Below are 12308 nucleotides of genomic sequence, written 5' to 3'. Positions count from 1 at the left end.
CACAGACACATACACGAGGCACAGCTCTTAATCCAACATCATCAACTACAACCAACTCATATAAATAAGCTTTACATTCAACTGCTCAAATCTTAAATTCCAAAGCCTACAATACTTTCCCAAAAGCAGAGCAATTTTTAGACCCTTCGAAGACAAAGAACCAAATTAGCAGCCAAGCCAGTAATTATATTAGATTTTACCCATTTCCAAAAAATAGCCCACACCCACCTGCTTCCCCTCCTCCCTTTCCCCCTAATTTAATCTATATCTTTCTTTATTTTTATTCTTTTTCTGGGTTTCAGTTTTGCCCCCCTTTTTTTCTGGTTGTTGTTGTTGTTGTGAACTCTCTCTCTCTCTCTCTCTCTCTCTCTTCTTTTTTTGGTTTTATAAATCATTTCCAGAAATGGGTTCTTCTTCTGTTAATTTGTTTTTCTATATCATATCTATATGTTTAATACGCTGCGTTTGGAGTTCTTCTGTTTGCTCTGATGAAGCTGATGTGTTCATTAAAAATCTTCATTTTCAATGTTCTCCTTCGTTTTCTCCGATTCCCCCTCTCAAGGTACGTGTTTTAGCGTAATCTTGGTGGAAATTTCATTTCATAATTGAGATTGATCTGTTAATTGGTTTAGGAAAATGGGTTCTTGAGATTTAATTTATTTTTTTATTGGAATGTTTTATTATTATTATTATTTTGTTTGATTTTGGATTCTTGGTATTTATGAATTTGCATAATCATTTTAAAAGAAGGCAAATTTCTAGGAAATTATGAGTTTTTAGCCTGAAGGATTAGGGTATTTTTATGGAATTTTCATGGCTGTAAAATTGTGAAGAATCAGAATAAAGGTTTTATTGCATTATGGGGTATTGGATTCTTACATTATACTTTAATTTGAATTCTGAAAAAATAAATTTAAATAAGGAAGATGGAAATAAAGTTGCAAAAATTATTAGCCATTCATTATTTAATATCAGTCAGTCTTGGTTAAGACTTCTGAATAGATTTATTCTCTTCTGGAACATTTGGACTGGAATGGCATTTTTATGTATTCCCAAGCAAAGATAACGTAATTTTTTAAGGCTACATGAGCTACAAGGAAAGTACTGGAGATGCAGCTTAGGATCTTCTATTTCAGGTTTTAAGCCTTATGCAAATCAGCTGAAACATAAGCCGAATTAGTGAAATATGTTATATGTTTTCTAAAGCATTAATTGAATCTATGAAATATTAATAGTGTTTGCTTTATTGACATACTTATAGGTGTATGGTGGCAGGACTATGTTGATTAGTTTGTGGCTGAAAAAGGATCTATATGTCTAAATGACGGAGGATGTAAATTTTGTTCTTTTGATGTTTTGATCCCTTTTAAGGGGAGGCTGATTCCATTAGAAGAAGTCTGCAACATGTCATCGGCTAGGAGCCTGCGGACCCTTCAACAACTCCAGTATTGTCCTCAGTGGGGTTTTTCTCTTTTGACTGTACTGTGCTTGAAGAGGCAGTGGGTTCGCAGAGTAGGAGCGCCTCACAGGTGCTTGAGAAGGAGAACCATGTGCATTAGTTTGCCTTCTTAGGCACCTGACAGGGCTCTCTCACTCCATGGACTCGGTGCCTCCTCAGGCACAGCAGGGTTGGGAGACAAAACTCCCCACCAGGGACAATACCAACCCGTTGAGGGGTCCACCAGCCTTGGATAGATGACACCTCGTAGACTTCTCCTAAAGGAGTCGGAAACCCCTCAACAATCTCCGAATTTCATCTAGTAATAAATGAGCCAAAATATACAACTAAGTAATTATCCCAATCTCTCATCAGAAAGTCTTTGTGCTTTATGTAAGGTATAGACCTACCATATAAGTAGGTGTAAGGATCATCAAATCCATAGTTAAGGTTTTGTTTTCAAATTGCTGGTTTTAGAAGATATACATATATATATTTGTCCATAGTTGAAATCATAGTCTATCCATCCTCTTTTTACACCTTTCATACCTAATAGTAGAAAAAGCTAGAAAAAAAGTTCTCGCACCATGAGTCTGTTTATAGGATATATAATGCCCCCAAAAAAGTGAGCTTAAATATACAAAATGGGTGTACATGAGATACAGGCACTTGATGCCCTCTCACCTGATCAAGGATAATAATATCCTTGAAGATGAGTGCCTATGCAAGTGTAAGTCCGTCCAAGTTTCTTCAGTTAACCCTCTTCTATGGTGCAACCGATGTTCTGTCATTTGAGTGTTACCCACCCATCCAAAGCATTATGTTTAACTTGGATTGCTTGGTTCTATGCTTATGTGGCTTATGATGCTGTTGTTAGCTAAATTCTCTGTGCAACTGATCGGTTGAAAACTTTACTATTTACTTACGAAAATTAGTACTGTTTCAAAACAAAATTTACTCCATAAAACTTCATTGATTTACCAAAAAGGCAAAAAAGAAAAAGAAGAAAAGAACTGTGCTCATCTGGATGGCACTGATTTTATGAGGCATAGACACTAAAAGTTGTTGATGTAGACAGAAATTTGAAAGGCAAACCAGGGATGGTATACAACTCTCTTTGTATTCACTACCCTTTTCCTTTCTACCTTAAAGGGAAATATTCACTTTTAGTTCTATAAAATTTTGTGTAGAATGCCATTTATCTTGACCACCAACTTGGATTTTTAACCATTACGAATAATTAGGGCTCATGCAATTTCCTCATCGAGGATCCTCTAATTATCATATTATGGTTTGTAAATTTGCCTTCTTTCCAGTAAATTAGCTTAGATCAGTGTACAGTTGATTGCTGTTTCATGGCGACAAAACTCCTGATAATCTTTTATGCTTGTTTTTAATTTTCTTTGCAGGTGGATGGGAACTTCTTGGACCGAGCATTGTCTTCCAAACAGAGAAATGGTTACGCTTCTGTGCTCTTTTATGCTGCCTGGTGCCCGTTCTCACACAGTTTGTACCCAAAGTTCGACATTCTCAGTTCCATGTTTCCTCAAATTGAACATCTGGCAGTTGAAGAGTCTTCAGCTTCACCAAGGTGTGCAGCTAATTATCCTGCTTTAAAGTCGAAAGAAAATTGGAAGGATTGAAAATTAAAGGGGTAGAAAACTCGGAGGATAGAAAACATTACTTTTCTTTCCATAGGTGTGCTTGGTAGGAAAGATGGAAAAGTGGAAAGAAACAGTAATTTTCTTTCCGTCCATTGCTTGGTAGGGTTGAAAATTGAAAGGGAAGAAAATAGAATAATACATAATTTTGAACTAGCATACACCTCTCTCATTTTCTTCCCTCTCATCATTGTGATTTAGAAGGATTGATTTTTATGCATTAGGATGGAAAATGATCATCTTTCCTATACTTTTCTTCCCACCAAGCACACTCAATATTTATTTTCTTTCCACTTTTCCATTCCCTCCTCCCATCCCTCCACTTATCCACCCAATCAAGCAAAGCCTAAGCATTGGTATTGTGAACTAATTATTGAATTGATGTTTCATGTGTTATCTATATGTTCTTGATTACAAAGACTGTCAAACCTTAAGGAAAGAGGCATTGAACTGTTAAAATTGAGCTGCTTACATTGTCTACCATGAATTTAATCATAGAATCAATTGGTCTTTTTATGTCTGCATCCTAATGTTTAATCAATTTTAGTGGTGTTGGACCACTTGGTTTGGTTCACCATGGCCAAATGTACTCAAAAGCTTCCTTAAGAAAAAAGTATGCATGTCCACCAACATATCAGTTGAAGTGATTTGTCTGCTCATGATATCTGGTATAGCTGTAACTTGTGGAAACAAAGACCAATGTCCAAAGTCCAATACTTACGAAGTAGTTATGCCTTTCGAAGCAGTTTTCTATGAATTATATATTTTTGCTGTTGGTTTTCCTGTCTGTGATGGAACATGAGATGCTCACTTCTGCTACTTAAGTAAAATACCGAATATATATAATTATGTATTCCTCCTTTAACTTGACATAGCTTTGTGATTATATTAGTACACGATACATAATAATCAATCAGATGAGCTATTCTTTTGCTTCCCATTGAAATCTAATGACAAATCTTATAACTAACACCTTTGATTTAAATCATATCACAGCATATTTTCAAGATATGGAATTCATAGCTTGCCGTCAATTTTAATTGTGAACCAGACGTCAAGGGTACAATATCGTGGTTCAAAAGATCTCCCCTCAATCATACAATTTTATGAGAAAACAACAGGTACTTACTCTCCTCCCCCAAAGAGATATCTTTTTACTTCTTTGTCTTCTCAAGGGAATAACCCCCGACATTGGCAATTTCAGCTAAATCTCTAGATGCAAAAAAGTATTATAACATAAAAATTGCTATTCTGTATACTATGAAGCATAATAGAACTGTAGCTCCTTATAACTAAGCCTAGTTTGTGACTAAAACGTAATTCCATGTTTATTAACATGAGTGTCTGCGTTTCAGGATTTGAACCAGTTCAATATATTGCTGGAAACGAATCAGTTGTGTTAGGAGACCACAATAAATACATGATACAGTTGTGGAATAAAACCCCTATGGAGATAGTAAAACGGGAGCCCTACTTAGCATTTGCCTTGTTGTTTCTCTGTTTTAGAGTACTTCTATCCGTATTCCCCGAAGTACTGTCTCGTCTCAAGGCTTTCTGGGTCTCTTATGCTCCGCACTTGAACTTGGAAATATTTGGTGAGACAAGTCAATTGTTTGCACGAGCCCTTCACATGGTTGATGTGAGGAGAGTTTGGACAAAACTCAAGCTATGCAAAACCAGGAACTTTCATCAAGGTGCAAAGAGTGCCCATGTTTGGGCTTCTTCACTGGCTTCTGTCTCTTTGGGTGAATCTTCTGGTAGATCATCATCCTCATCCTAGTTTGGTGTTTTTCGGAGCTAAGCTAAAACGCAAAAAGGAGTTTATTGATCATACTGCGTGTTACAAACCACAATGATGCTTTGAGATATTGTAGTTCCCTCCCTCAATCTTTCTTCCTATCTCTGATATTAAATTTGACTGATAGTCTTGATACCAAAATCTGAAAACCTTGTTTAAGTTCTAGTGTTTTTTTGGGAGGAAATCGACTAGCATGTATATTTGAGAACAGCTTCTTTTCCTTTTTCTTTTTTCTTTTTTTTTTTCTCTCTTTTTGTGTTCATATCACTTTTTATTTGGAGGAACATCTCTTGCTTAACACATCTGTGGAATGTAGACTTACTTAACTTCTCTGTTTAAGAAGTGATGGCAATGGCAGGTAATGTTATTTTCCTAATCAAAAAGCTTAGTCTCCATTTTCACCTTACATGATAGAACTGTTAGCCTTTGGTTTTGTTGGAAAGAATCATCTCTCATTGTGTGCTGAATCTACAAAATAGATGATGACTCTCCCTCCCTCCCTCCCTCCCTCCTTTTCTCTCTCGAGTCATACTCCAAGTCGTGATTGCACATTAACGTTCATTATCTAGGACCCGTAATTAGACTACAACCTATGACTGTATTGGTACTGCAAATTCGGAGCTTGAGTTATAATGTGATGGAGTTTTAATGTAATGGTTTCGTCCTAACACGGTAGATGAAATATGCGGGTTTGGGACCGCTATCACATCATCATGAATTCAAACACACCTTAAAATTAGCACTATAGCTCTCTCAAATAGAAATAAACAATGGTGTAGAGAAGCTTTTAGGGGTAGGAGAGGTAGCCGAGAGAGTTGATGGAGTAGAGGGAGCAAAACCCCTTTTATATAGGCAATCGGATGGGCAACGAGTGAAAGAGGAAAAAAACGTGCTTACGTTAATCTAAAAATATTTCAAGAATCCCAAGATTTCTAAAAAATGAGGATTGAGATTCTCAAGGTTTGGGAACTTTTCAAGGGGTTGACAATGAGAGAAGGAAAATGATTTGGCCAGGGCACGTTTTCAGTGATGTGATAGAAAAATACCAGTTGAAAACACATACAGTTGGGAACAATTTCAGTGAATCTTTCTGCCACATCACTGAAAGTGTAAGGCCTAGCAAGGAGTTTTCCCCCTCCCAATTTCAACCCCCCATGAAAAGTTTTTAGAACCCGAGAATCCCGATCTTCGTTTTCTAGATATCCCGAGATTCTTGGGGCATTATTTTCAGACATCTCGGTCAAGTGATTTTGTTTTTATTTTGAAAACACTTTTAAGAACACACATCTTTTTAAATCTCTCAAAAAAGTTTCCAGAACCCAAGAAACCCTGTCATTATTTTTAGATATCCTGGGATTCACGGGGTATTATTTTCAGACATCTCTATCAAGTGATTTTGTTTTTATTTTGAAAACCCTTCTAAGAACACCTGTTTTTTTTTAAATCTCTTAGAATTGTAATGTCCAAACTGTTCTACCTATGTCAAGTTATGTTTGATATCTGGGGTAGTATTTACTATAAAGTGAGTGGTCTTTCTGTTAGATACGTTTCAATTTGAAATTCCGAGGAGATTGTCGCTAGAAGGAGATTTGCGTATGGATAAGGTTATTTATGTGAAAGAATTGAATTTTGGAAATCGACCTAAAACACGTAATTATATAAATTAAGTTTTGTTGTTGTTGTTAATGGATAATCAATACTCTAGTTTTCTGCATAATGTTTTGGTTTTAAACATGTGAAACAGGTAATTTGGTTGAAAATGAGTGGACGAGTTAATGCTATTGTTTATTACGACGGTGAAATTCGTGACACCGACATTGGGGTCATTTTTTCATCGGCCTAGACAATGCAATTGGCTTTCAACTTGAACATTTAATTGTTAGAGCTCCATGCAAGAATTAGTTGGAAAGTGAGCAATCCGAGTTGCAAAATATCGTCCTCAAAGTATAGATATTTAGCATAAGAGGACCCCGTGAAATATGAAATATTTAATGTCAAAGGTCTAATGGCGATCGAAGCAATAGTCCAGACGCATAATGATATTGGATTACCTATACTTGATTTATACCTTGAGTTTGTTGATGTCGATGAAGGTGGTTGGAGGTTGAAAACTATTCTAATTAATGTTGGAACAGATAAGAAGCTGAAAGTCTAACCACACGTTGTGCAGTGGGTTTATGGCTTTGTTAGAAAGCTCCCATTATGAAATTTAGGAATCATCAATAGGAAGACATTCCTTGGTTTCAACCCAAGATTTCAAATTTGGCACACAGCTCGTCCAACAGTTGGGGTTTGTCGATAATCGAAAATTGGACACCTTGATACAACATTTTGTTAGTGCTTTTGATTTCAACTTCCAAAGGTTGATATTTTACGTCGGAAACACTTATATGGGTACATCATCAAGTTACACCGATTGGCAACCTGCAAGTGATTATTGTTGTAACGACAAGTATACAAAAAGGGATTATGTACTCCTTACAACCTACATCAGTAAAGGGACATCCAACCCTGGGCACTGAATCCGACAATGATTCAATCCAGGAGTTTAGGCCAGATGGTTCAAAAATTGTATTATTTTTTGAACCAGAGTCGGTTCCAATTAAACCAAAAGATGGTGGTCCCGACAGTGAAGGTCTAGACAATGCTGACAAAACCAATACATGTTTCAGGGCATATTCACCTCCGACGCACATGCATAATATGAACCTTTCAGCTAAAGGTGGGTTAGAGTTTCAAGAACTCCTTAACAAAAGATCGAGTCATGCGAGTTCTTCGTTAGATGTGGGTGATTTACAAGTGGGGATGGAGTTTTCTTTGAAAGATGCTTTTGCCACTACAATGAAATGATACAACATAAAGTACAGGGTAAACTTCTACGTTATTAAATCCTGATTGGAGAAATTCAAGGCCAAATGCACAATACGTGACAACAGATGTCCCTGGAAAATCATCACATGTGAGAAAGAAGACAAAGTTCTAGAAATCAAGAAATACAACCCTCTGTATACTTTTATTTTCATAGGTATGTGACAAGACTATCCGATTTGAACGTATAGTGACATCAAATATGATATTGAATTCATAATTTTGAAATATTCGTGTTGCAGGTATGACACAAGATCATTTGAAGTTGGATTCAAACATGATCTCGAACATTATATTTCCTATGGTGAAAGTGAGTCCCAAGATTCTCGTGCCGGTTATAATTGCTAGTACTTGTAGTCAGTTCGATTACACGCCATCGTACCACAAGGCATGGGTTGCAAAATAAAAGGCCATGGAGAATATGCTTAATGAGTGGGACAATTCGTATAATGATTTGTGGAAATGGTGTCAGGTACTGCATTAGTACTACCAGGTTCTATAATCGATCTGCAAACGGAGCCTATGTACTTCCGCAATCACGTGGTACATGGGAAAAGAGTTTTTCATCATTTCTTCTGGAGTTTCGAGCAATGCATAGAAACATTTCAGGACTGTAAGTCATTGGTAAAAATCGACGGGTCCTTCCTATACAAGAGAAATGAGCATCAGTTGTTATTGGTTGTTGCACAGAATGATAATCGAGAAATCATGCCAATAGCCTTTGTAATAACATTTGGAGAAAAGGCAGATGATTGAGATTTTTTCCTGTTTAACTTGAGAAGGCATGTTGTGCCACAACCCGATATGTGCATCATTTCCAATAGGGGACTCGTAATACTTACAATAACTAAATGCTATGAAATCCATTGGGATCATAACCGTCGTTAGATGTGCGGATGTCTAGACTGGGAAAATTGTAACAAAATAAATAATAAATAAAACAACGATGTCCTCAAGTATACGAGTCAAATTGTAATATAGTATGTGTCACAACGAAACACTTCGAAAAGTATTTCGAGGATTATACCCAAAGGAGGTTGAATTAAACCAAAATTAATTATTTACACTATTTAATTTAAATAGTATCAATTTAAAATTATATTACGAAAAATCAAATAAACATCAATTAATCTAATTAACCTAAAAATTATTTAAGCAAAAAATTAACAAATTTAACAATAGAAAATAACCTAATAAAATAGGCAAAAGCTTAACTCACTTCAGTGATCCTAATTAACTTCAAAACTCAGGTTTTATCGAGTTAGTTATTAATTAACTAGTTATTATCTCTCGACCTCTAACTAGTTAATTAATCGACAAATACACGCTTACCTCTCGACCTTTACTTTCTTGACCGGGACAAATTTTGAGATACCTGGTAAACTTATCTCTCGATCTCGTTTATCTTAAATTACTTCCTAGGGGCGTCACTCTCTAGAGTTTAATCACACATAATTTAAACTAGCCCAAATTTTAACCCTCGTTCATCTGTTAATTATTCACACATCCGTTCGTTAAACTCTTTTAGGAAATTAGCTACTTATGAATCAAAATACAAAAATTCCTAAACTCATATTTAATAAGCAAAAATATAAAAGTAAGGAGTAGAGAAAGAAATTCATTTTCGATATTGATTGAAGCTCGGAAGTGAAATCTCCTTTAACAGTTGTGAAGATCTCCTTGATTGCAATTGGAATCAACAACAAAATAATGGAAAACTAGTATATTAATGCCTTGGATCAAAATCGAATCCAAGTTAAAATAGTAACAGAAGTATAAAAAGGACTAAATTAAAAATAAAATAAAATAAAATTAAAAACCTAAAAATATTAAAACGGCTCACTTAGCCAAGCTTCCTAAAATGAGACTTAACATGCTTATTTATAGAGTTTATGCTTAGGCCTAATTAGGGTTACTAATAACCCAAAATTCTTATTAAGATACATTGTGAGGACTAAAATACCCCTAATTAATTTTTCCTATTCATCACTCGGTGTCGCAACACCACAAGACTAGTATCACGACACTGCTTCCAAGATTTGGGTATTTTGGCTTTGAAGTTTGATGTTGCGACACCACTTCCTGGTGTTACGATGTTGCAATTGTCCTTTGCCTTCTAAGCTCAAAAACAGTGTCCTACACACTAGATAAAGCCATGAGATTATCCGTAGGCCCATAGTGGCTCATTAGGTCATAGCATAACTCAAAATTGCATATAAACGCTTATTTTACATAAATTAAATATAAAGGAATAAAAATAAAAAATGAAATAAAAACTTATGTAAATTCTATAAAACCAGCTCATTAAGTGCCGGAAAGACCTTAATTTGCCACAACGAATTGTGGTAGACCAAACTCCCTCACACTTAAGTTGTTGCTTATCCTCAAGCAACAAGATAAAAGAAAAAACATGCACACACAAGAAAATAAAATCAAACAGTGCTTGAGCATGTCATATACAAGGACTAAATTAGAGCTATGTAAATAGAACAATGTAAATGAATATGAACTTTAAGACGATATACAATTCACTCTTGACTTTCAATATCACACACATTAGTTCATAAAATTACAAATCAAACAAATTGAAAAGTATTAAGTACAGTGATCCATGAAAACAGGTACACAAAATATACATTTATGCTCAAAGAATACAAGTAGTTAGAAACATCAAATTTTAGTCAATTTTCATCTACAAATCATATCACTTAGGTCACATAGGTCTTTTAGGTTGTAACATTCTACGACTTAAGTTAGTTCAGAATCAAGGAATATGCATACAAAATGGTTAAAGCACGAAATTAGTAGGCACATTATATTTACTCCAATACTTCCCCAACTAGACCTTTTAGCTCACAAACTTATATCCCTTTCTCTCACCTCCTTTTATCTCTAATTCCTAAGTTATAGTAAAGTATTAGTAAATACAATCGTCCTAGCGAGACTAATGTGCAAGAATGAGTAAATTTTTATTTTTTGTTTTTTTTTCTTTTTCACTCATTTGCTTTTCTATTTTCTCGAGAACTTCTCGTTTGACTATTTTGGCCTTTTCAAACTTTTTCTTCTAATTAACTTTCAATTTTTTCTATTCAAGCACAATTTTGTAAGACTTTTATACTCACCATACTATATTATGACTTAGGTTCACTCTTATTTTTCTTTTAATTTGGAAACCATGTCGTATCTACCTAACCCTTATTATCAATGGCCCGACGTCTAAGTTCATGCAAGGACCAAGATAATTGGATAAAGAGATTATTTTTAAGGCTTAGGGTTTCTTTTGTGACTCATCAAGAAATAGGGATTTAAGCTTAAAAAAATTAAGGTACTATGGATTTGAATTAAGGTTGACTTTTTGGCTCTAAATTGTCTACTAAACAACGTCTTAGGTCATCCCTAAATGTCTCAATTCATGGATTACAATTAACTAAATATTAACATACTAACACATGTTTTTTTAACAAACATATATGTTTTTCATGTACCCATTAGTCACTTGGTGCACTTAACACACTATCACCTATTGGAATTGTAATAAAATGAACTAAATAGTGTGATATCGAACAACCTAAAATCAATTACTATCAAATTAAATTTACAATTTAAACACAAAATATTATTTATATGCTTCTAACCAATCACTTGTATTGCTATAAGCTCGCACACAAACAAACATACAAATAAATGAAAAATAACAAAAATAACTATGAAAAAACATAAAAAAATTTGAAAAATTTCTATGTTACCCCCATATTTGGCACATTTTGCTTAATGTGCGTCTTAAAGGTAGGAGAAGAGACTACCTGGTTTTATCGTTAAAGGTTCCTTAGATGTGTTGGGTTGTCCTTCTCGTGTCGATTTAGCTCGAAGATGATGTTTCTCATATCGTACGAGGTTGCTACATACATATTAGCTAAAAGAAAACTAAAGCGAAAATAAATAAATTTTTTTAAAAGATAAAAATCCAAAAAATTAAAAATTACAAGTCCCAAAAATTAAAAGTTCCAAAGTTTTTAATTGAAATTGGCATTTAGCTGACACTCCTTAATCATCAGGACCTTCCCTCGACCCGTGTCTAGTGTGGCGGCCCTCGCACCCGTAGAACTAGTAGGGCTCATACGACTCGAGGTGTGCATCTTAAGTCTTTTGAATGATGGATTCTCTGATTAGACACCTCATTGAGATCCTCTTTAAAGGTCGACTCTTCTTTTTCTTCTTCGTAATCACCTTCTTCCTCCTCCCATTCCTTACCGGCTTATGGCATGGGTAGGTACCGATTTGGTGGTGGCTCTGAAATGGAACCTCGAATCGTTGGGCATAGTCCATGCCCAACAGTGTCATCCATTACATCCATCTAATGATCCACTTCATGTCAATCATGTCACCGGTCCCTTATTGTAGATTATTTGGCCTTGAATAAAATCACTGTGAAGAACAAGTACCCAACTTCCCTTATTATAGATTTTTTTGATTAGCTTGGTAGTGTGAGATGGTTTACCAAGTTTGATTTGAGATCAAGGTGCCATAAAGTTTGAATAGCTGA

General features: G+C 35.1%; 1 protein-coding gene across 1 annotated transcript; it reads left to right on the top strand.

The window, feature by feature from the left end:
• LOC105804469 (5'-adenylylsulfate reductase-like 5) lies at nt 1-5280 on the top strand. The gene is made up of 4 exons (XM_012637109.2): nt 1-562; nt 2848-3029; nt 4096-4220; nt 4455-5280. Exons 1-4 carry the CDS (start codon nt 404-406, stop codon nt 4877-4879), a joined length of 891 nt encoding a protein of 296 aa, XP_012492563.1. The 5' UTR covers nt 1-403; the 3' UTR covers nt 4880-5280.
• The last annotated feature ends 7028 nt before the right edge of the window (nt 5281-12308 follow it).

Source organism: Gossypium raimondii, chromosome 11 (genome assembly GCF_025698545.1).
Source record: "Gossypium raimondii isolate GPD5lz chromosome 11, ASM2569854v1, whole genome shotgun sequence".
NCBI lineage: Eukaryota > Viridiplantae > Streptophyta > Magnoliopsida > Malvales > Malvaceae > Gossypium > Gossypium raimondii.
This window is presented reverse-complemented; position numbering and strand designations above follow the sequence as displayed.